Below are 27,250 nucleotides of genomic sequence, written 5' to 3' on the forward strand. Positions count from 1 at the left end.
GCCTATAGTTAGACGGGCCTGTTTTTAACTCCTAATAAATATAGTAGTCTTCTACATTATGAGTTGCACTATTTTGTCCAACAGTTTGTATATCACTAAATCTTTGTTCAACATTATCAAAGCATTGCACCGTACATATATTTAGATAATAATTCATAGTAGTTGGCTTAATTAAATAACAATATTTTAAATTAAAGCGTTTTATAAAAATTGAACTCTCTATAATTGCTCGAACGCATTTTTGAAAAATTAGACTCTCTATAATCATTAAATTCTAATAACTAATCTTTACATTAGAGTCATTTTAACATAACAAATGTCAAATAATACATCTCACATTAACATGTTCAAAAAACTTTACACGAGAAATATGATAATCTAAAATCCTACAATAAAGAAATAGACAAAAATATATCATCCATGATTTGTTAAACTGAACGAAATTGCATGCAATAAACACATCTATATATCACCAATTCTCATTGAAGACAGACACTTTTCGTCACAAGCTGAAAACGGGCCAAATGTCGCCAGTTTAACGACAAAATGTCACCATTTCAATGACAAATTATTATAACTTAGGAAATTGTTCTGGTAACTTTTTAGTTAAAATGGTTACATTTTCGTCTTAAATGGGTCACATTTTACACCGTCTACCCGTCACAAGTAAGACGCTTTGTCTATATATACATAATACACAAATTAAAGATGGTAAAAACCGTAGAATAGGATTGCATTAGCCATTGTGTATTTGAGTTGGCCTTAAGCATGAAATTCCATTAAAAAAAAAATAAAACGTATTTGAATAGGATTGCATTAGCCATTATGTATTTGAGTTGGTCTAAGCATGATATTTTAGTTTTTTTTCAAATGTTTACAGAGAATACAATTTTCCTGAAGTACCTTCGAGTAATATTAGAGTATTTATTAAATCTTACCCATATATTTACGTGTGATAACAATAACAAATTTCCATGATGACCAAACACCTCGCTCGAATCAAACAAACTTTAAGAGAATGACAATACTTGGTAAACACGATCACTCAACTGTATATATAGTTCTTTGTTGCCTGTATGTTTTCCAAAATCATGATTTCTTGTAACTTGCATGTTTGTTATTCTTTTCTTCTTATTCTTATATTTTAATATAAAATCAACTAAATAACTAATGGCTACATAGTTTTGAAATAATAGACATGAACTAATAATCGAATCGAACTGCTTGCAAATCCTCGTCAGTTATCAGTATTTTGGATGGCTCTAATAAGCAGCTGAACTCGAAGATTATTGTCAGTGATATCCTTCATTTTATACGTAACTTTATTTACTTTGCCCCTTGTCAAAAAAAAAAAATAATCGAGTCGAACTTTGTACAACGTGAATGACAATATCGTGTCGATATTTGACTGAAATTGGCACAATGACAATACTTGCAAAAATATTACGAAGTATAACTAAAACTTTCAAAAATTACAAAATTTATTTTTAAGACGTTTGAAAGCGTGAAACATATTTATATCAACTCATATACGTGGTTAGTAATTAACATTTTACAAGTGTAAATTTCAATTTTCCAGCATAATGAGAGACAATCTCTCAGGAGAGACTTAATGTAAATTTAACACAAAAGCCCGGTCTAAAATCTGCATTGCCAACATGTATTGAAGTTTTATTGTTTAGCAATAGACATGTTAATATTGCTAAGCATTAAAGATTAACTATGCAATAAACATCACATTTTTTTTTTTTTAAAGATAAAACGACAATCTTTAAACTTTCCCATCATATATTATTAATAGTTACCTTTATTTGTATAGAGTTTGCAAACGCCAGAAATATTGATTGGACTTCCTGCTTCCATACAATGTAAATATAATCGAGCTGAAAAAAACAAACAAAGAAATCAAGTCAATACTATGAGGAAATAAACGCAGGAATCATAGATACACAATATTTGATTGGACTTCCATACGATGTAAAAATAATCGAGCCGAAAATCAACAACAAAGAAATCAAGTCAATACTATAATAAGGATATAAACGGGAGAATTAGATAGAAATAAGTTCAATGGTGATCATGCAAGGGCGTTGAATTGAATATATATAGCATTATCGGGCAATATAATTGAGCCACATTAGACTTCTTGAATATGACGGATCATCCTAATAATCATTGTTAGTTTTTAAATTATTATTACTCATAAACTCTATCTTTTAGTTATTTCTATTTTATCTTTATCTTTTAGTTATTTTATACTCCGCATATTTTATCGCTTGAAAGTCATTCAGAAATATTGGACTCTCTGTAATCGCTCGAAAAAAGCTTCCTTTATTAATATAGATAGATATATATTGATTGCTTATGCGTCGAATGGAGAGATAGTGGGACACAAGATGGGACACGGAAATTGGACAGAGGATCCGGACTGATTTTAAGTAGCGATTTTGCTTGGTAGATAAAATCTAATCTTGTATTTTCTCGTTCAATAGTTATTATTTTTCAACTTTTAGGTGTATCAGTTAATAGTTATCATTTCTATTTGGAAAAATTACAAATAACCACCATGTAACTGTGTAAGGCTAGTTAATACATACTAAGATTTTCAAAAGCAATCAATAGTTTGCAAGTTACATATTATCGTTTAATACTTTAATTGCTAAGTATAACTTAGAAATACTATGTACCAAAAAAATATCTTAAAATATCGAAAACATATGGTATTTGAAAATGAGTTAACAAACTTAATTTGTTTCGTCATTACTCTTTCATGGACAAGTTTTACTTTTTCGTGTACTTTTTGTCATAAAATTTCCAACTACTACCCTTTTCCACAACAAAGCTATCTAATTTTCTCCCTTCTTTTTCCCCTAAAATCTAATCAAATTACTGCCAAATAATTCAATTTTGGATATTAATTTTCCCATCAAACAATTATTTATTTTGTTTTATCAACAAATTAAATAGCTTGTGGTAGATTAAGTTTATTTAATTGTTTTTGTTTGTAATTAGGGGTTAAAATTTTCAATTAGGGTTTTCAATTGGGAGGTGGTGCTGGTGGTGAGGGAAATGTCTAATGGCAGGGGTGGGGGAAGGAGGAGGTTCTCGCACCGCATTCGTAACATCTGATGAGCGTGATAGTTTACATCATGATGCACTGGAACGACTTTTAATCATCATTATGGATATATTATCGATAGTCAATACAAATCTCAATTTTCATGCCAATAATTTTACCATGTCCCCCGTAATTATTCTAAGCATGTATACAATATACACATCTTCTTTTGTGAACCATATGAGAATGATATACTGGACAATTTTGCCATGTTAAACAGTCGTGTTCAGTTCCGTGTTTGTTATAGCTTTTGTTCGTTCAAGCATCGGTACCTACAATGATTGACTTTGAAACTCTAACTGGGGAGGGGCGGGAAGAGGTGGCTGATCGATGTAGGTTCCGGTGGGAGAGGCGAAAGTTGAAAAAATGAGAGGGGTAAAAGTGTCAAATAAGTACATGATTAAGTAAAACATGTACATGAAAGAGCAACACCCAATTTGTTTTTCTTTATTTATTGCTTCAATTTAGGAGTTATATTTTTTTTTTTGATGACGAGGGGTTGAATCCCCCGGGCCCATGCATTCCCGCACCACTCAATAGAAATGAGGTATGAGTAGTTTGGCGGGAAACAAAATGTGTTGTGATAGATAGATTGTATTGATGGCGTCTGTAAGACATGGACAAGGGTAGTCCTTTATTTCGTCTTTTAATTGTCTGAAGGGTTGAATTAATTCAAATCTATATTGTATCTTGGGACTGATTTCATTATTGAAATCATAAGGTTTATCTTACAATTCGAACATTTGCTTGGTGTTTGGGTATAAAAATTGATTAGATTTTGAGAAGAAATGAAGAGAGTGAAATCTTTGAATACATTTTCCTTTTTTAGACAAAGGGTAGTTTTTATGGAAATTTTATGGTAAAATGTGTGTGAAAGAGTAAAATTTGTACGTGACAAAATAATTCCGTTACAAAAACGTTGCCTAATAAAATGAACAGTCGGTCTCATTAAAGACGGACACTAAGTGCTTGTTTGGTTACCCTCTCAATTCATGGGAATTCTAAACTCCCATGAATTGAGTTTTTGGTAACTTGTTTGGTTACCCCTCAAATTGAAAAATGGGGGAATTTACAATTCCAAGGGAGTTTTCAACTCCTACATGATGTAGGAGTTTGATTACCAACCCCTCTCTAGGTAATTGGAAACTTTCCCCCATCTTATTTCTTTCAAAATTACCCATTTACCCCTACAAATTAAGTGTTAGTAATATTGCGAAAGGGTATATTGGTAATTAGAAATTAAAATCACGTGAATTGACACGGTTTAACCAAACACTACACGGGAGATTAATTCATGGGAAAAACAAACTCCCCCAAGGCAACCAAACATGTTTATAGCATTTCATGGGAATTGAATATTGGAGTTGGATTCCAGTGAATTGCAAATTAACACGGGAGTTCTATTCCCGTATGAACCAAACGAGGCTTAAAATTTATATGATTGGATTGGGTTTTTAACGGTTATGATGAAAGCAAGACACAAGCCGTCCGATAGAGCAAATTACCGAAGCATGCAAAATTCAGAAACCACGATGTTCAATCTCTTGCGAATTTAGAAATGTCGCGATTTGGGAACCCTCCCATTCAAATTGAGCAAATTACTAAACCCTTGCGAAATGGTTTTTTTCCTAATTCAATTGGTTACAGGTTAGTGATTCTTAATTTGCTCTTAATTTGATTTTCAGTCGTTTTCTTGTATTCCGTTGTTCGTAAATACGGTCTTATTCTATAATTTGTACAACTAAATCGTTGAATTTTGGTGTTTGAAATTGCCAATTGCTATGTGATTAATGTTAGAGTATGTTGATTGACGATGAATCTAGTTCAGAAATACCACTATTGGCCTCAAATGGAAATCGATTATCGCCTTATCGGATTATGTAGGGTGTGATTCATGCATTTTCGTTAAAATAATGGAAAGTGAAAGTTAGGTTTACTTGATACTGTGAAGATCATTCACAGCATCACTAGCAGGATGGAGATTCAAATCAAATACGGAGTATGTTATTTATCAACGACATCAAAGCTTTAATCCTTTGGAATCGGCGGATATAAGTCATTTAAAACGGGACCAGACAGAGCCAAAGAGGGTCGGATGTATGAAGTAAGAAGTAGTTAAGGAAATTAATGACCTTGACTATGCCTTATATGGTTGTTAATCTAATAAATTTGATATGGATGTCTCAAATGTTTGTATGTCTAATCTAGAGACTTGCGACTTGCGAGGTACGGGTTGGTGTGGAAATGAAAAAAATACCATGACTTAGATTGGATAGTCTCAACTTTTGAGAGACGATTCAAATGGAATTAATATCACCGAGTCAATAATCTTAAAACTCACTGTTAAGAAAAAAAAGGGAAAAAAAAGTGGTATTTAACACCGGTTAGAAGCAAACGAGCAATAGGAGCTTTCACTAATTCGCAAACTGGTTTCGTATAATGTCCCATTCCATACATGGAAAGAGACCGCAAGAATTTTCTTTCATTGTGACTTAAGGAGTTTAGTACCACAAGAGACCTTGACTTGGATGTTGGTGTAATAAAATTGATGTGGATGCGGAAATTGCTTCTGTTTATTTGTTGACTAGTCTCCTAATACCCGAGTCTTTATTAATTCAAATTTGAAAGTGAGGTTTGAAATTGACATCTTTGGTGTGTGAAGATGAGGAAATCAAGCTTACTGGTTGCATTTATGTTTTTGGTTATAATCCACCCACCCTTAATCTGATTGATTATGACTTTATTATACACTGTATAATTGTATTCCTAATTCCGACTTTATTGTTCAATTGGATGTACAACTCTGCAGGAATTTCTTCTTGTCTGATTTGTTGCGAGCCCAATTTCGGAAACCTTACCATTCAAGCTGAGCAAATCAGTGAGTAACTGAGGACTGCAATGGCATGTGAGTTAATTAGCTGCTTATGCATGACAAGGTTAGTGCTTCGTCCCTTATCTACCCTCCTTGTACTGAAATTTGATATCACTTACGTTCAAAATTTACTGTCTTCATTTGACTCCAAAATTTACTGTCTTCATTTGACTCCATTTATAACCAACTTGTTAACTTTGGTGGTTAGTGTCCCCAAAAATATGAAAAAATACATCATAAAATATGTAATGTTTGATTGAATAAAAATAAATGTTAAATCATATTATTCAAAAGCTATGTGCATTATTTTTGTTGTTAGTTTGTTACTGTAGTTTAGGATCCAACAAAAGTACAAAATTTGGTACGGATGTTACATATACATTGTATGTTGCAACTTAAAAAAGGGTTTAGAAAGACAAACATGACTTTGCCTAAGCACAAATTCTCATTGAAGACATGACATATCCGTCACAAGCTGAAGACGGATACCATTTTATCTCACAATCTACCCACTTTTTCTCTCTCTGCAACACTATTCATGTGGTCCTCTTCTCCACTAACCCATTTTGTTACCATTTTATCTCACAAAATATCCGTCACAAATGGTAACCCGTCACAAGAGAGACCAATTGTTGCCTAAGATTGATGTTACCGAATTTGATATTGATGTTTGGAATACTTTTCAACTTCTATTTAGAACTTTGTGACTTAAGGCTTTGCGAGTAAGAATAGTTGAAAGCAATGAGAAAAGTCTTGACTTTGGTTGAACTAGTCTTCCTAAACCCAAGTCCTTACTAAGCGAAACCATAATCCTCTATATTATGAACCGTCCCTTCTCTGGCTTATCACAGAAAAATTAAAGATTACCTCAATAAACTCCACTAAATAACTTTTGGTGTATGGGTATGATGATGGGGAAATCGTGCATGCTAATTGCATTTATGCTTTTGTTGATGATACACTCATCTGTCGGCTTGACGAGGTGCAAAAAGCATGAACAAGAAGCTCTGTTAAAGTTCAAACACAGCTTCACCCGAGATTCTCAGAGAGCCCTTTCTTCATGGATTGGTGATGATTGTTGTCACTGGCATGGAGTTAACTGTGACAGTGGCACTGGTAATGTTATTAAGCTAAATCTCACAAATTCACTAACATCCAGTGACTACCCAACTGCCTTGGTATCTTCTGAACTCAGTTCAGCTTTGTTGGAACTCAAGTTCTTAACTCACTTGGACTTGAGTTGGAACAACTTTACCGGGAGTCGGATTCCAAAATTTATAGGGTCCATGACCCAATTGAGATACCTAACCCTCCCTTATGCTGGATTCTCTGGTCCTGTTCCCCCTCAACTAGGCAACCTCACCAATTTGATACACCTTGATCTTAATGATGTTGGACAGTATATGCTTTATACACAAGAACGTCTAGAGTGGGCATCCGGTCTTTCAAAATTGCAGTTTCTTATCATGGACGGTATCAACATGTCGCAAGCATATAACAGTCTTCAAGTCCTTTTTAGACTTCCTTCATTGTTGTTTCTTAGCTTATGGGGTTGTTCGCTACACAACACGCATTTATCAGAGCTTCTTATCACAAATACTTCCACCCTCCAACACCTTGATGTTAGTCACAACAACTTTGAAGGCCCTTTCCCGTCTTTTCTTAAAAATATGCCTTCCCTTCAGTCACTATCTCTCTGGACCAATAACTTCAATGGCTCCGTGCCTCTTTGGCTTTGCAATATGAGGCGCCTTGAATACCTAGACTTCTACCAAAATAAATTTTCTGGTAGTTTGCCATCTCAGTTGGGGCAACTCACAAACTTGAACTACCTTGATCTAGCATCCAATGCGTTCCGAGGTCAACTTCCCACATCTCTTGCAAAATTAACTGCTTTGAAACACTTAGATTTGTCAAACAATGGGTTCAGTGGATTGATCCCAGATGTTTTAGGGCCCTTAACTGAGTTAGAGTCTCTAGATATTTCATCTAACTTCATCCATGGTACCGTCTCCCATATTGGTAACCTCTCTGAATTGTCCATTTTGAATATGAATTTTAATAATATCAAACTCAACTTGAGTACCGCTTGGCAACCTCCCTTTCAACTTCAATATCTTGGTGCTAGTTCATGTGAAATAAACATGGCGTTTCCCCAGTGGTTAAGGAACCAAACCCAAATCGAACGCTTGGATCTTTCTTATACTGGTATCACAGGAGAATTGCCTCAATGGGTTTGGAATTTCACTAATCTAAATGACTTGCAAGTTGCCGGCAATAAACTTACAGGTTAGTAATAGTCAAACTTTTCTCTTAACTTATGAATTTCCCATCTTATTTCCATCAGTTTTCTCACAAACATTTTTCTAATAGGATCGCTGCCACGGCATATTCCTTGTGATGGATGTAATTTGGTGTGGCTAGACCTTCACAACAACATGCTTTCAGGGACAATACCTTTTTGGCTGAAACATCAGAAAACAATCGCTGCAGTTGATTTGTCCCAAAATTTGCTATCAGAAAGAATCTTTGAAGGAGAGAATGCTTCCTCACTTTTAAGCGGTAGTAACTCCTTGGAATTGCTAGACCTGAGTTACAATATGTTTTCTGGGGAGATCCAAGTTAAAAATGTATCCTCTAGTGCCTCTTTGGTAATCTTAAGTCTGCGAGGGAATAATTTCAGCGGGCCTGTCAGTTCACAATTGTGTCATTTTACTTATCTTGCAATATTAGAACTCGCTCATAATCGCTTGAGCGGGCACATTCCTAGCTGTTTAGGCTCCCAAATATTCGAAAGTGATGTTAGGTACGATAGCAGCGCTGATGTGGAATATCAAGAAATCATCAAGGGGACAACAGAAAATATCGGTGCAACAATGAGTGCTCAATCAATTATCGATCTTTCGCGCAATCTTTTAGTTGGCACAATACCGGAGGAGCTCACAAACATATCTAAACTTATGCAATTAAACTTGTCAAATAATCATCTGACAGGAGTTATCCCTTATGATATAGGCAAGCTCAAGTCACTGGAATCTTTGGACTTGTCAAATAACAATCTTTCAGGGACAATACCACAAAGCTTGTCAGACATACAATGGCTAAGCGTCTTAAATCTGTCCTACAACCATTTGCATGGGCCAATTCCAACCGGAAATCAACTCCAAACTCTTGACGACCCATCTATTTATGCTGGGAATTCCGGATTATACGGGTTTCCCTTGCCTAAATCTAGCCCGCCACCAACTCCAACTGATGATGACCATGGTGCTGAAGATGATGATGATGCAGGAGATAAGTACGACAAGTTGTGGCTTTATATGGCCATAATGTCTGGTGTTGCTACTGGATTTTGGGGTGTGTTTGGAACTTTAGTGATCAAGAAGAGTTGGAGGCATGCTTATTTTCGGTTTGTGGAGGAGACTGCAGACAAAATTTATGTGCCAGTAAAGATTAGGGTAAACAAGTTCAAAAACAGGCAGAGGAATGTAGTAGAAATATGAAAGAAAACGTTTTGTTGATACAATGTTGAAGAATTATATTACTCCGTACAACTTAGATTTATTTATGTTATTTTTATTAATACAAGGATGGTTAATTGTCATTTCATTTATGTATCCTATCAATTTTTCACCAAAAAGGGTCAATATAAAGAGTTCCAGGGGAGTTTTGCAAATGTCTCGTTCGATTGATGATTTCACATGGAGTTTCCAATTAGTCATTGTAAACTTGAATTCTCGTGTCTGGCTGGTAGCCAGTTCACATGTCTCATATCTCTAAACTTGGTAAATGAGTTATATCTATCGGGTTTTGTTGGGTGACTCGGTTCTGAGTCATGTAACAAGTACGGCACTTTGGAGTGAGTTTTTGTATCTCTTTGTTTCAGTTGGGCTCAGGTCAATTTCACGTCCAATGAAGTTCGAGTGAGATTTGGAACGGATAGAGTCAGTTCAAATTGCTGGTCTTATTATTCATGTTGCCTAGTGGGTTATGACCGACTTCGGATCATTTTATCAGAGTAGATAGTTTTGTTATCCCACACCGTAATACGCCGGAGTTCAGGAAAGGCTACTCATTGTTGCCCCCTAAGCTATTGACGGAGTCCGAGGAAGAACCATTTTACGAATGGGAGTACGTGCTTTGGGAAGTGATGGAAGACGGAAACTTTTCCGTAGTGCACTCACTCCACTAATATTATCTTTTTTTTTTTTTTTGGCATAATGTAGTTTACACATTAGTAACCCGATTCTCGGAGTCGGATTTTATTATTACATTATTCGAATAAAAAACTAAACTAAGGATGAGGTTGCTAAATAAAGTAGGCTTTTTGACGGGACAATTTGAGCTGGCCAAATGGGCAGACACTTCCTTTCTCTTATTTATCAACTGCGCTTCGAATGAGTACCTACAACAAGACACGCTTACGTCACGAGGACGTAAAAAATTTATGGGCGAAGAATCTACGTCTACAAGTAGATAAATTGACTGGGTATACTGATTGTCATCATACACAAACACAGCCATTTTATTATTGTCAAAAGAAAAAAAAAAAAACACAGCCATTTTAATTGACTGGGTATAGTGATTCAAATTGATAAAATAATCTAAGTGTACGACTAGGACTTCCCACTGAAACATGACTGAACTGTTGTCAGTCATTAAATACTATAAATTGCGACGTAAACCAATTGTTGGTTGGCGCAGTGTTAGCATGGGGCTGCGCTTGGTAGGAAGGTATGCGGATCGATCTTCCACAACTGCGATTGAGAGGGGTTTAAATACCGTAATCCTTGGACACGCCCTGAAATCTGGATTAGTCGGCCCAATGTGGTTCGGATTACCGGATGATTTAGACCAAAAAAAAAAAATTAAGACGTAAGGAGAGGTTTAGAGAAACTAAACATGACTTTATTTGACATAAAACGCATTTTGTCCCAAGTCTCACAAATTATTGTTTAATTCCGGAATATCTGTCTTAAATTTAACCCAAAATTTCATTGGGATTAGCCCGTCACAAGCTAGACGCTTTGTAAATTTAAAATGCGTCAAGTATATTAGATTGAGACAAATATAGAATGTATAGAGAATAATAAAAGATTTGTGTATTTATAAAAGTGGACGTATATTTGCCCGTTTTCATCTCAAGACCGATACAACCATCCTAAATATTGCGACGTGTGAGTGTCGAGGAAACTGCTGATAGAATCTATGTGCCATTTAAAGTAGACCTGGCAAAATGGGTCAGATCCGAATGACCCGACCCGAAAAGGCTGAACCGAGACCCGAAAATGACCCGAACTTGCTTGACCCGAATATGACCCGAATTGACCTGACCTATACCCGACCCGAACATTGTCTGACCCAATGTTGACCCGACCCGAGGTGACCCAACCCGAAAAGACCCGACTCATAATTGACCCGATCCCAAATGACTTGAAGTGACCTAAAACGAATAGTACTAAGTCATATTAATATTATATATATATCAAAATAAAGTTTTTTTGGTTATAACGGTCCCTAATAAATAGCTAAATTTGCAAAATAGTATTTATTTATCAAAATAGTACTAACTTATGTGCTTAGCCATTAACCCAAAAGCAACCCGACCCAAAATGACTCATACCCGAAAATGATCCGACCCGAAATAACCCGACAACAGGTTACCCAAAATTGACCCGAAACCCGACAATAATATAATGATATTTTTTACTTGTTACCTTATTTAGCTAGATGCGTTTTGGAGCTTAAATAATATAATAGAGCTTAAATGAACTAAAAAATGGAGGAAAGTGACGGAGGTTGGAGATAGAAATGGAGGAAGATACTGTAATTGTCTATCCATTAAGGGGTAATAATTACCCACCTCCCCCCTCAAGTAATGTATTACACTACTACAGATACAGGCTATAACAACGGTCAAAAACCGTTGTTAAATAAAAAAGCGGTCGTTGTTAAAGCGTCCGTTGTAGAAGGTTTTAACAACGGTTAGTTTTCTTACGGAAACCGTTGTTAAAACTATTAACAACGGTTTTAAATATAAAAACCCGTTGTGTAAAGTGTGACTCAATTTTGGGGGGAAAGTTATAACAACGGGTTTTAATATACAAAACCGTTGTTATATATAACGACAACGGGTTGTTCTTAAATAACCGTTGTTGTTTGTTCTTAAAAAATAAAATAAAAATTAAATTAAATATTACTAGCTATAAATATTAAAGCATCCTTTACCTAACATATATTAAAGCATCCTTTACCAACATATATTAAAGCATCCTTTACTAACATTCATTAATTGAAACAACATGGCAATGAACCCTAATTTTATCAACAACGAAGAATGGCTTACACAAACGATTGAAGATGATGGTAAGGTTCTCGCCTAGGAGCTTCCGCCGATCAACACCCATTAATCAAAGCATCCCTTGAACATCAACGGAATTATTGGATTAAGAGGCGTGAAGCGGTCCGGCTTGTCAACAAAGCCTCATCATCATCATCATCTTCATACCCTAGTCGGCACATTACTCGCAACTTGGTGCGACGAGAGATATGTTGAGTTGTACTCTTCCAACCTTATCTCCACATGCAAGTCGTGTCCTTGCATATATTCAATCTGTTATTGCAAAATATGAAGCCAATGACCCCGGAAGTTAGCGGTATACCAGAGTGGCGTAATTGGTGGCAGGTTGAGAAGCGCTTTTTACGCTTAACCGGGTTGTTCACGCTTATTATACATCTTTTGATTTCGATAATTCTTTGTAATGTATTTGGTTTAAAATTAAATGAAATGATCATTTTGAAAGTGTTGAGTTATGCTTGTTTGATTTGCTTCCATTTTTTCAACTCCATAGATCTATCAGTCATCATCAAGATCTGATTATGGCACAACTTCCTAACATATATGGCACAACTTCCTAACATATATATTAATTAAAAAACAACTCAACCCACACATTAGTATAAATACATTGCATTATCTCAACTAATCGCTAAAACATGCTCGATCCGATCAAGGACGCCAAATAAGATGGAAATGAAATAATTAGAAACACATACATGGAAATGAAGATGGAAATGAAATAATTAACAAAACGATAATTACAGAACGTACGTAAAGAGAGGATGAAATCAACGGTGACGGAGAAGATAAAGCGACGATGAGAAAGAGAGAAAGAGACGATGAGAAAGTGTGTGTTTTGTGTTTGTGTTTGGTCTTCTTTGGGTTTGTGTTTGTGTATTAAGGTTTGTGTTTTGTGGCTGCAGCAGACTTGTGTTTGTGTGGTTTATAGTATGGGAAGTATTGACAACGGTTATTAAACAACAACCGTTGTGAAATATGTTTTGACAACGGTTATAAAAAACACCCGTTGTTAAATAAGTTGTAACAACGGGTTTCAAAAATAACCGTTGTGATTACTTTTCACTAAATTTGCGCCAATTTTGCGCCAAATTATTAACAACGGTTGTGCATGGGTGACCCGTTGTTAAAACTAATAACAACGGTTTTTATAACCATACCCGTTGTAATTTATTTTAGTAAAATTCGCGCCATACATTCTACAACGTCTATTGTGATTTTCGTGAATAATCGTTGTTAAAGGGGCGTTGTAGTTGCCTAAATTTGTAGTAGTGTTACCTCCATATGGAGGTAATAATTTCTCCCTCACCACCTATTTCCACCCTCCACAACCACCACAAACCACCAATTTCCTTCCATTTCTTCTTATTTTAGCCTCTATTACTTGCTTAATAATTACTCTCATTCCAAACAAGTCCTAATAGTAAAGGGGATTGCTACTTTTTTATAAGACCATCTTATAGTATAAGACAGACCCAATAATAGGATCTTTGCCAAGCCATATTACTTTTTTATAGGACCATCAAAGCTTTAATCCTTTGGAATTGTCGGATATAAATCATTTAAAACGGGACCAAACGGAGCCAAACAGGGCCAGATGTATGAAGTAAGAAGTAGTTAAGGAAATTAATGACCTTGACTATGCCTTATATGGTTGTTAATGTAATAAATTTGATATGGATGTCTGAAATGTTTGCATGTCTAATCTAGAGACTTGCGAGGTAAGGGTTGGTGTGGAAATGACTAAATACCGTGACTTAAATTGGATAGTGTCGACTTCTGAGAGACGATTAAAATGGAAGTAATTGTTAGTAATATCTTCACAACTAGGTTTTGCATCCACATATATACAATTAACTACCTCCTAAAGATCTTCTTAAACATAGCAACTAAATTATTCTATACAATGTTTTTAGCAACCTAATATATACTCCATATCATATCTAAAATATATGATATTATATGATATGGTTTCCATACTCCCCCTCAAGTTGGAACTCCGGGTAAACCGAGACCCAACTTGCCTTGCAAATAGTCGAATGCTTCACCACCTAAAGCCTTTGTGAACAAATCCGCTACTTGCTCTTTGCTCCGAACGTGCGTCGTCACGATCGTCTTTTCAACTAGATGTTGCCTAACAAAGTGGCAATCTATCTCAATGTGTTTCGTCCTATCATGAAACACTGAGTTCTTTGCTATGTGAATGGCCGCCTGGTTGTCGCAACATAACTCCATTGGTTTTGTGTGAAACACTCCCAAAGAACTCAAGAAAGATTTTATCCAAATCAATTCACTTGTTGCACTTCCCATCGCTCTATATTCAGCCTCCGCTGTTGATTTTGAGACCGTCGCCTGCCTCTTTGCTCTCCACGAAACTGGCGACGAACCAAGTGATACAAAATATCCACTCAATGATCGTCTAGTTAGCGGACATCGACCATAATCAGAATCGCAATATCCCTTCAATTCCAAATTCGAATCTCTACCAAGAGTAATGCCTTTGCTCGGGTTCATCTTAATGTATCGTACTACCCTTAACGCATCATCCCAGTGATCTTTTCGTGGTTCTCTAACAAAACGAGACAACATATGGACTGAATATACCAAGTCGGGTCTTGTGATGGTCAGGTAAACTAACCTCCCAACTAACCTTCTATACTTCATGGGATCTTTCTGTTGGGAAATGTGTCCTCAACAATAGTGCGATCACATGATTTAAATATCATTATTGAATCTCATTTTAAGATTACATGTGAGATGTAATATTTTACAGTCAACTGGTCCACACATATCGGTAATGATTGGCTGACTAGAGTTTGACATTACTGTCGTGCGACGGTGGTGATCAGTTGATCCCCTTAGGTCACACCTATAGGGAAATACTCTTAAAGCACTATTTAATTAATCGTATACCGATACGAGTTAATTAAATTGCTTAAAATTGACGGATGATTTTGTGAGTATAATTTACGTATCTTATTGTAAATATGATCAAATAAGACACGGTCTAAGTAATCGAATTATTTTATTACTTAGATGAAATTATTGTTTACAGAAACAATTGAAACGGAATGAATAAATTATTATAAATACAGAATGCTGTAGTTTATAATTTGGAAACCATTTTGGTACAAGTAATTGCGAATTACTAGTCGATTTTGTATATGACATATTTTATGAGTATGTTGATTTTTAATATGTTAAAAATACATTACAATTTCATATGTCAAGTAACATGTCACATATGTTACAATTGACAAATGACAAAATAAAATGGACCATCCATTTTATATTGAATGTACCGAAATTATGGAGGGAGTGTTGGGTTAATATTGTGTTTTCATATTAGTGGAAAACATAATAATTAAAGACTACCTACTAGCCTTGCAAGCCTAAGCTTTTGAGAAGAGCAAAAACAAAAGGCATTGGGCATACTACCCAATGCTCCTTTTTCGGCCACCCACAAGAAAGAGAGAAGAGCTTTTCTCTTTGACATTATTATTCATTCTTCCCATCTAATTTTTCTAGAGTAAGAAAATAAAATAAAACTCTCTACAATTTATGATAATTCTAGAGAAATAAACTCACAAAATACTCCCTCTTGACCGAGATTTTCAAGAGCAAAAATGCAATTTATTTTGTGTCAATTTTATAGTAAAACATATATTATTACTAGATCATAATAATATTTGTTATTGAGAGGTTTCCTTGGGTATTCACTTTTGGGAGAGATTCTATACTTGAATCTTTGTTCATCCATTATTTGGAATGCTCAAGAACTAACAAGAAGGAGATCTTGTTGGTGCCCATAAAACCGAAATCTTCAATGTAAGATGATGATTTCTTCTTTATATTTACTTTTGTTTGCATGCATAAGATCACTTGTTAATTTTATGACAAATTAAATTAAAACATATATGTATATGTTAAGTATATAGATCTACTTTTCCTTCACTTTCAACAAATCACCATTAGCTAGCTCAAGTTGATGGTGTTGCAACATAGGCGTGTGGACTGGTTTCGCTCCATTCATACCGTCTCTTCGATGATGCCTAAGGCGTACTTTCTTTGATTTAAAAATAGTCCCTTCACCCCATGTGCCACTTCGATGCCCAAGAAATATTTGAGACGACCCAAATCTTTGATTCCAAAGTGCTTGTCGAGACTGGCCTTGAATTTTCGACTCTCATCATTGTTATTACTAACAATTATCATGTCGTCGACGGACACTAATATCCCAATGAAAACCTTTATGCTATTATAAGTAAATAAGGAGTAGTCAGCTAAGGATTGAACGAAACCATACCTTACTAAAAATTTTGTGAGCTTTGCAAACCAATTTCGAGATGCTTGTTTAAGGCCATAGATCGATTTCAATAACTTGCAAACTCGATTCTCCCCCTTTCGTTCAAACCCTTGCGGAATTTTCATATACACCTCCTCTTCTAAATCTCCATGTAAAAAAGCGTTGTTGACATCAAGTTGTTCAATACTCCACTGTTTGGCTAGGGCTACGGCAAGTAAGCAACGGACTGACGTCATCTTTGCCACCGGAGCGTAAGTTTCATGGTAATCAATCCCTTACACTTGAGTAAAACCTTGAACAACTAAACGCGCTTTGTACCTTTCAATCGAACCATCCGCCTTGTATTTCACCTTGTATACCCACTTACAACCGATGGGTTTCTTTCCATTAGGTAACGGCACTACCTTCCAAGTCCCATTCCTTTCTAAAGCTTCAATTTCATTGTTCATGGCCTCCCTCCATTTCGCATTACCTGCTACTTCGTGGTAATAGGTAGGTTCTTTCACTTCATCAATTTTAGTTAGAAAGGTTTTGTGGGAAATTGAAAAACAATTTGTGTCAATGTAATTAACTAAAGGATAATGCGTACCTGATTTCTTGGACTTTGATTGATCGGAGTGAGCATGAACGATGGGTTTTACAATTCTCGTCGACTTACAAACATAGTCTTTTCTCCAAAACGGCTCTCGTCGTTCCCTCGCTCCCCGACCAACACGTTCGGTTTCATCATTGTTACCACTGGTTTCACCATTCCCTTCTAAGTTATTAACCTCATCCTCTTCATTTGGAGCCTCTCTTTCCCCTTCATCTCGTTCTGGTGGCTCGACATCCTCTTCGATGGGTATTTCGACATTCTCGAAATTTTCCGAATCAACCTCAACATATTCTAAATGGTCACTGTTTGTGTATTTTGTTTTGTGTGACTCATTTGGAATGTAGTATGGGTACACATGTTCGAAAAATATAACATCGCGGCTGAGAAACACTTCTTTGGTATCTAAATCATACACTTTCCATCCCTTTTTTCGATTTGGATACCCAAGAAATAGACACCGTTTTCCCCGTTCCTTAAACTTGTCTCGAGGCTTATCTTTGTTGTGGGCATAGCATAAACATCCAAGGACTTTAAGATTGGTTAAAACGGGTTTCTTATTGTACAAAATTTCATATGGGGTTTTATTTTTGAGCAAAGGAGTTGGTGTTCGATTGATTAACTATGCAGCTGTTAAGACACACTCCCCCCAAAACTCGATAGGTAAATGACTAGCAAATCGCAAAGCTCTAGCCTTCTCTAAAATGTGACGATGTTTCCTTTCAACTCTCCCATTTTGTTGTGGGGTATCAACATTGCTAGTTTGGAAAATGATACCATTATCCTCATAAAAATACTTCATTTCTCCGGATAAAAGTTCACTACCGTTATCACTTTGAATAATTTTGACGACCTTGTTAAACTGAGTCTTTGTCATATTACAAAAAGCTCTCATATATCGACTAGCCTCACTTTTCTCCTTCATTAAGTAAAGCCACAAACTACGACTATGGTCATCAACAATGGTCAGAAAATAGTGAGCTCGAGATAAACTAGCAACAGGATATTTTCCCCAAATGTCAACATGTATTAAACCAAAAAGTTCGTCACAACGCTTATTATTTAAGCTAAACGAATTACGAGTTTGTTTAGCCCTACAACATGAATCACAAACTTGGCTAGAATTCCAATTTAAATTGCAATTAATTAAATCAGAAAAATATAGAGATTTACTCCGAGACGGATGTCCAAGTCGCTTGTGCCAAAGCTCTCCTTCCTTCGACACACACACCTTCCCTGCCACTTCCATTGTGCTCGACTTGAACGTGTAAACCCCATCGTGATGCTCTCCTCTACCAATCTCCGTCCTCGAAACCCGATCCTGCATTAAACAATAGTCGGAAAAGAATGTTACGACACAATTATTTTCACAAATTAACTGTTGTACCGATATTAAATCACATGTCAAATTCGGTACAAACAACACATCCTTTAACACGAATTTGTCATTCAACCAAACTTCTCCATGCTCTTTGGCTATAATTCGTCGACCATCCGGCAGCCCAACATTAGATTCTTCACCAGTCCAAATGTTTTTGAGACAATCTCGTCTCCCTGTCATGTGGTGCGAAGCACCACTATCAATTAACCAATCTCGAGTAACTTTCGCGTGCATATCTGTCAATTTTTCACTACCTTCCGGGCTAGCATTGAGTAGAACGCGAAGTCTCTCGTACTCTTCATTGGTGAAGGTGTAAGTCTTCGTTTCTGCCTCCTTTGACCCTGCCGAGTTGCCTACTGCATTTGCCTGGTGATTTTCATGCTGTCCTCTGCCATATCCCCCACGCCTGCCTCGTCCTCTTTCTCTTGCTTTCACGACCTCATAGCCATGTTTATCATATCAATTCTCTTCCGTGTGGTAATATTTTCCACAATGATTGCACAGTGGGGGTTCGTTTTCTTCTTCACCTTCATCTTTCAATTGATTTCCTCTGCCTTTCGATGCACCATACGACCTGATTGCCATGGCAGCTTCGTTGGTTTCCTCCTTTATTTTTGTCATGCTCGAGTGTCTCTCTTCACGCAGTACCAGTGCGTATGCACGAGGTAGAGTTGTGATGGGGTCGATCTTCCATCAATAAATTGCTGCGTACATGACCATATAAATTGTTATCGAGGCCCATCAGAAATTTATGTACCTTCTCTTCCTCCTTTTCTTTTGCGATTACAGTTGCAGCGCCGCAGGTACAGGATGGGATCTTGCTGCAGTTTGCGAGCTCGTCCCAGATGGTCTTGAGTTTCGTGTAATACTCAACAACCGTTAATCTCCCTTGCTTGCACTCTTGTAATTCGCCTTTCAATTGATGCACCCTTGGCACATTCCCAGCAGAATAACGGTCCTTTAATTCCGCCCAAACTTCAGCAACCGTGGACTCGAATGCAATGCTCGGATGTAATTTTGGATTAATTACATTCCGTAACCATGCTTTCAACATAGCATTGCAAGACCTCCATGCTACAGCCTCGATATCCTCCTCATCAGCAGTTATTGGTTTTTTAACCTTTCCCTCGATAAAACTCAATTTATTTTTCGCATCTAACCCATTTTTAACGGCGGCGGCCCATAGGTCATAATTATCGCCATTAAATTCGATTTGGGTTAGAGACAAATTTGGGTTGTCTGATGGATGAAGGAATAGAGGTGAATTTGATGGAATGTGTTTGGGTTTGTTATTTTCTCCAGGCATTGTGTTGTCGTTTTGTGTTTTGTTTTTTTTTTTTTTTTTTTGTGTTGAACCAAGCTCACGATACCATGTTAAATTCAACAACGGGTCTGGGCCGCACCCAAAAGGATGAGAAAGAGTCCACAACAGAGGCCCAAGAGGGTTCCACTCTAAAACCAATTGGCAGTAGAGGGAGTAGCCCCTTGCCTTATAAAGTGGTAATTCTTCTCCTCTTTTATCAATGTAGGACAACTCTCACATGTGAAACTTTGGGTTTCTTCACAGTAATATCCCTGAGTCAATAATCTTAAAACTCACTGTTAAGAAAAAAAAGGCAATCTTTTTTTTTTTCGCTGAAAAAAAGTGGTATTTAACCCCGGTTAGAAGCAAACGAGTAATAGGAGCTTTCACTAATTCACAAACTGGTTTTGTATAATGTCTCTAATAAGTACTAATAAATTAAGTCCGTAATATTATTATGTGTGTTAGTTCGTTCCGTCTTGTGATGGGCTTGGCATGCTTCCAACCCTAGCATATTATGATTGTATAAATACCATATTATGAGAAATAAGAAAGGCAGATTGTTTACCTTACCTAAACGTATGTTCTGTCATGGTATCAGAGAAACCTAGAAACACAAAATAACCACAAAATAAAAATCATCAACGCCTCTTGCTTGGCCGCCATGGCTGGCGACGAGCCTATTGCCAAAATCGAGCCATCCTCTCCGTATTATGTTGGCAATCATGATAGACCAGGCGATCATATTACTGATGTTCGTCTTAATCTCAACAATTTTGACGAATGGGCATACTCAGTACGTACAGCTCTTAAGGCATGGCGTAAATTCGGTTTTCTTGACGGTACGTATACAGACCCGAAACCACCGTGTACTCAGGGGGACTGGGAAACGATTCATTCCCTGCTTGTCTCTTGGCTCATGAATGTTATTGACTCCTCGGTAAGAACTTATCTCCCTAAATATGAGAATGCGAAACGATTGTGGGACGATCTTCATGAACGATTTAATGTTATTGATGGACCGCGTATTCAACAAATTAAAGGTGCTCTACATGATTGTATCCAAACAGAAAATATGACAGTAGGTATTTATTATGGAAAATTATGTCAACTATGGGAGGAATTGGACAAGTACCAGCCGATTATTACGTGTTCGTGTGGCTCTGATGTTGGTAAGCAACATATAGAACGCAGAGAAGCAGACCGTCTTCATCAGTTCTTGCTTGGTCTTCTCTCTGTCCCATATGGTACCCTACGTTCTGTGTTATTGTCTCAAACTCCGCTTCCGTCATTAAATCGTGCTTTTCATCTGATTAGTCAAGAGGAACGGGTAAAAGGGCTTCATAATGGACCCGACACTACGCCCCCACCCGAAGTTTCAACTTTTTCTGTTCGTCAAAATAATACACGACCTCCACAGGTTAGCGCTCGTCCTTCCTCAATTGTCTCGCTCCGAGCGTCAAAAATTGGTGTGTAATAATTGTAATCGAATGGGGCGTGATCGTAGTATGTGCTTCGATCTTATGGACGAACGGCCTGATTGGTGGTATGAGCTCCGAGGTATGAAACCACCAAGCCAAGGTGGGACTCCTGTTGTCCGTGGTACTGCCTCAAACAGAGGACGTGGTGGTGGTGGTCGTGCAGGTCAGACGCATGGTGTTGGTCAGGCATCAGGTTCTACTAAAACTGAAAGTACTAATGCAGTTCTCACTCCGTCGGGTGAAGGGGAGAAGGCGCAACCCGTAGTGACTGTTTATGGCACGCCTACCCATACTTTTTCTGGTAAGTGGCTTATCGATACAGGTTGCTCGCATCACGTTACTGGTATGTTGGATGCTTTAATTGACGTTCGCAGCATACCTAGTCGGTAGTGGGTCTCCCGGATGGCACGCAAGTCCATGCTTCTCAAGTTGGTCGTATTGAGCTTACTAAGACCATAACACTTGATCCTGTGCTATATGTTCCACAACCCATTTTGTGTCGATCTCGCATCACAATTAAGTAATGCTATTGATTGTGAATTTTCTACTAATGCTAGTTTGTGTCTTATTCAGGACCGATGTACGAGAACGGTGATTGGCAAGGGTGATAGGCTGGATGGACTATACTACCTTCGACAGGAGCCGCGTGTTGTCACGAGTGCAGTGGGTGTTAATTTGAGTCTCTCTTTATGGCATAGACGGTTGGGTCATCCTTCCGAAAAAGTAGTTAAATTACTTCCATTTATAAGTCGTAGCAAGGACACTTTGGCTAAACCGTGTGAGGTTTGTCATCGCGCAAAACATGTTCGTAATACATTTCCGTTAAGTAATAATAAAAGTGGTGATATTTTTGATCTTGTGCATTGTGATTTATGGGGACCTTATGACCCGCCTTCTACTACTGGTGCACGATATTTTCTTACTATTGTCGACGATTATTCCAGAGGTGTATGGATATATTTATTAGCTGCTAAAACGGAAGTGTATGACAAATTTATGAATTTTTTAGCTATGATTAATCGACAATTCTCTGCTGTGGTAAAAATCGTACGGAGCGACAATGGTACAGAATTTCATTCACTACAACCATATTTTACTAAGCATGGCATTATTTTCCATAGTTCTTGTGTTGGTACCCTCCAGCAAAATGGGAGAGTGGAGCGTAAACATCAGCATTTACTTAACGTGGCACGAGCACTGCGTTTTCAGGCTGGTTTACCTCTCTCCTTTTGGGGTGAATGCGCTCTTACGGCTGCGTACCTTATTAATCGTACGCCGTCAGTACTGCTAGGCGGTATAACACCGTATGAAGCCTTGTTTGGTCAACCTCCACCATTTGATCATTTACGCGTGTTTGGGTCATTGTGCTATGCCCATAATCAACGCGCAAAGGGCGATAAATTTGCCAGTAGAAGTCGAAAATGTGTTTTCTTGGGGTATCCCACGGGGAAGAAAGGATGGTATTTATATGACTTGGATATACGAGAATTTTTTGTCTCTCGCGATGTTATTTTCTACGAGTCACAGTTCCCGTATCTTAAGGAGGTACCTTTGGCCACAGGGGGGGAACAAGCCTCATATGACGACAGTGATGAGGAGGAAGTCGGTCCATTGTCCTCACCCACCATTGATCGTACTACTGACACCGACGGTAAAAATATGCAGGACCGTGGTGTAGAGGATCAGAATGTGACGGTTATGGAGCCTGAAAATACGCTCCAATCATCCGAGGAAGAAGTAGAGGCTACGCCCAACTCGCCTGACCGAGAAATGGGGCGTGGACATCGAACTAAAATACCATCTACTTCGCTGCGTGACTATGTCGTTGGTACAACAATTCGAGGTAGTCGTCCATCCAATGCCTCACATATTGCTACGTCATCATCGTTCTCAGGTACCGTATATCCTCTTGTTAATTATGTTAACTGTCATAAATTCTCCGTAGAATATCGTACTTTCTTGGCAGCAATTACGTCTCACAAAGAACCCCGTTCATTCCAAGAAGCCGTCAAAGATGAAGAGTGGCGAACAGCCATGGATGCCGAAATGAAGGCACTTGACGATAATGGCACATGGACCATGGAGCCACTTCCTTCAGGAAAACGAGCTCTTGGTAGTAAATGGTTGTATAAAATTAAGTATAAATCCGATGGTTCAATTGAGAGACTAAAGGCACGGCTAGTAGTCTTCGGTAACCATCAAACGGAAGGTATTGATTATGAAGAGACGTTTGCCCCCGTAGCTAAAATGACTACTGTACGTACTTTTCTAGCAGTTGCTGCTGCTAAAAATTGGATTCTTCATCAGATGGATGTTCATAATGCATTTTTACACGGGGATTTAAATGAAGAGGTCTATATGAAACTTCCACCTGGATTTGAATCAAACATTCCAGGGATGGTGTGTCGCTTACGAAAATCCTTGTATGGCCTTAAACAGGCTCCAAGATGTTGGTTCGCAAAATTGGGGGAAGCATTGAAGAAATATGGATTTGTTCAAAGTCATTCCGACTACTCGTTGTTCTCTTATACCCGTGGTACAGTACATTTAAATGTACTTGTGTACGTTGACGATTTGATAATCTCATCAAATGATTCCGCTGCTATATCTATTTTCAAAGAGTATCTTCATTCTTGCTTCCACATGAAAGACTTGAGACTTTTACAATATTTCCTCGGGCTAGAAGTTGCTCGGAATGCAGACGGTATTTTTTTGTGCCAACGTAAATATGCTCTTGATATTATCTCTGAGGCCGGATTATTGGGGTGTAAGCCGAGCCCTACACCGTTGGAACAAAATCATAAGTTGGGAAGCTCCGAGAGTAAGCCTTTTGCTGATGCCGAGCCGTATCGACGACTTGTTGGTCGTCTTGTATACCTCGCTGTTACTCTTTCTGACTTGACATATACGGTCCATATTTTATCTGAGTTTATGCATGCACCACGTCTAGATCACTGGGACGCAGCTCTACGTACTGTCCGTTATTTGAAAGGCACTCCAGGTCAAGGGATTATGTTACGATCTGATGCCGAGTTAACTCTCACAGGTTGGTGTGACTCCGATTATGCTTCCTGCCCTCTTACTCGTCGTTCTGTTACTGGTTGGCTTGTTTTTCTTGGTTCTTCTCCCGTGTCTTGGAAGACAAAGAAGCAGCCAACAGTGTCACTTTCCTCTGCAGAGGCTGAGTATCGGTCTCTTGCTGCTATTACTTGTGAGCTTAAGTGGTTAAAGGGTCTCTTGTTGTGTATGGGTGTCTCTCTGCCTAAGGCAATTCCGGTGCTCTGTGATAGCCAGTCCGCCCTACATATAGCACATAACCCAGTTTTTCATGAAAGAACAAAGCACATTGAGGTGGATTTACATTTCGTTCGTGATGCTATCAAAGATGGTCTCCTTACTCCGTCATATGTTTCTACAGTGCAGCAACTAGCCGATGTACTTACTAAGGCTTTGGGTGCATCGCGGTTTACGTCATTGCTTGCCAAGTTGGGCATTCTTAATCCGTATGCTCCAACTTGAGGGGGGGTAATAAGTACTAATAAATTAAGTCCGTAATATTATTATGTGTGTTAGTTCGTTCCGTCTTGTGATGGGCTTGGCATGCTTCCAACCCTAGCATATTATGATTGTATAAATACCATATTATGAGAAATAAGAAAGGCAGATTGTTTACCTTACCTAAATGTATGTTCTGTCAGTCTCGTACCATACATGGAAAAAGACCGCAGGAATTTTCTTTCATTGTGACTTATGAAGGGGTTTAGTACGACAAGAGACCTTGACTTGGCCTCATATGGGATGATGATGTAATAAAATTGATATGGATGCGGAAATTGCTTCTGTTTATTTGTCGAATAGTCTCCTAATACCTGAGTCTTTATTAATTCAAATCTGAAAGTGAAGTTTGAAATTGACATCTTTGGTGTGTGAAGATGAGGAAATCAAGCTTACTGGTTGCATTTATGCTCTTGGTTATGATCCGCCCACCCTTAAGCTGATTGATTATGACTTTATTATACACCGTATAATTGTATTCCTAATTCTGGCTTTCTTGTTCAATTGGATGTACAACTCTGCAGGAATTTCTTCTTGTCTGATTTGTTGCGAGCCCAATTTCAGAAACCTTACCTTACCATTCAAGCTGAGCAAATTAGTGAGGAACTGAGGACTGGAATGGCATGTTTGGTCAAGTTTTTAGAACATAGTTTTTGTTTTTCAAAAGTGATTTTCCAAAAACTCCTTTTCTAGAAATTGGGGTGTGTTTGGTTAAACTTATAATAAAAGTGCTTTTGACAACTTTTTAATGTTTGGCCTAACTTGATTAATAAAAAGGTCATTTTAACACTGTAAAAATTAATACATGTATAAATTAGAGTATCGCCTTTTACAGTATTATCATTATTATTATACACACACATTATAATTACCAAATTCTTACTTAAGACGGGTGTATCCGTCTTAGGCCTGAGTCGAGTCAAGTAATTAGAATAAGACAAAAATAGAATGTATAGGAAAATGCAAAAATTTATCTTATATGTTCAAATAGTATGATAGTTGACCCGTTCTAATGTTAAGACGGAGAAATAAAAAAATATGGAGTATAAGAAATACTCCCTCCATTCAACTCCACAAGGCCACCATACCATTTTGATCCATTCAAATCCACAAGACCACTTTCCTTTTTTGGCAAATTACTTCCCTATTCTATCCTAATACAAACTACATATTTACACATTATGCCATTGTTGGCCCACTCTAATTATCCCTCAAAACCTACCCTAATCTAACAACTAACCCAAATCCAACTCTAAAACAATCCCTAACCCAACCCACTTCACTAACAACTCCCTCCAAAAAAATTCTGGCCCACTCAATCCCTACCCAAAACCGTTCAAATTTCTCACCCACTCCATCTTTCATTCAATTCACTCTCATTATCTCACCCACTCCATCTCTCTCATTCATTATCTCACCCACTCTCTGGAAACTTCCTCTCCCTCATCCTCAGAAACCCTAAATCTCCCTCATCATCTCTCTGACCAACGCCGCCTCATTCTCTCTAAGATTTCCTCTTCATTTGTATCTAAAATTTGCGATAAAAATCATATTAACCTTCATTCTCTCTAAAATCTCCTCATCAATTCTCTCTATAATCTCCATCATAAAATCGCCTCCTCTTAATAACGTTGTTGTTCCATCAGTTGTTGTTAATTTAATATGGATCGTGTTGGTTGGTATCGTCTTGTTTCGTCTGATATTGACGAAGATGATGAAGACTCGGTTCCTGACTCTCCTCCTCTTAACATTGTTGTTTCTGACTCCTTAGATCCGGACGGTTTTGGGATGTATGTTCCAGAAACGGAGTTTCAGGAACCCGATTTCTTTGTTCCTAATACTCGAAAGTTCGATGTTGTCACTGATGTTGATGGTGGTTGTAGATCTGATGGGAAAAGTGTTGAAGAAGTTGATTCTAAGCCGTTATCACCTAGCACTGTTAAATTCTGGAAATATGCGGATAGATTTCAAGAAAAAATCAAAAAGAGGAAGCGTGTTGATGATGGAGGTATGTCTTCTGGGAAATCGCCTGAAAATATTGACAGACTACCTGAGCAGCTACCTGAAACACGAAGCTCATTTAGAATGAGACAGTTAGAGGAAAGATGTTATGCTAGACTCAAAAAATCGTCTAAATAAGGAGGTCTATTTCTTTCTCTTAAACTTTTAATCTATTTTTCCATTTTAATCGTCTAAATCGTGTGTTTTCTCTGATTGTATCTACATGATTTTTTGATCTTCTAAATTCGTCTTAACCTATTAACTGTTGCCTGTTTATGATTTT

The 27,250-nt window shown here is 37.5% G+C and overlaps 1 protein-coding gene and 1 long non-coding RNA gene across 2 annotated transcripts in view; one reads left to right on the forward strand and one right to left on the reverse strand.

Moving 5' to 3' along the window:
* Window positions 1–27,250, reverse strand: part of LOC141618074 (uncharacterized) — a 276,232-nt gene that overhangs the window by 58,236 nt on the left and 190,746 nt on the right. The window lies entirely within an intron of this gene.
* On the forward strand, window positions 6,890–9,599 carry LOC141618057 (receptor-like protein EIX2). The gene is made up of 2 exons (XM_074435180.1): window positions 6,890–8,279; window positions 8,364–9,599. The coding sequence occupies exons 1-2, from the start codon at window positions 6,890–6,892 to the stop codon at window positions 9,491–9,493; spliced, it is 2,520 nt and encodes an 839-aa protein (XP_074291281.1). The 3' UTR covers window positions 9,494–9,599.

This window comes from Silene latifolia, chromosome X (assembly GCF_048544455.1).
Source record: "Silene latifolia isolate original U9 population chromosome X, ASM4854445v1, whole genome shotgun sequence".
In the NCBI taxonomy this organism is placed as follows: domain Eukaryota; kingdom Viridiplantae; phylum Streptophyta; class Magnoliopsida; order Caryophyllales; family Caryophyllaceae; genus Silene; species Silene latifolia.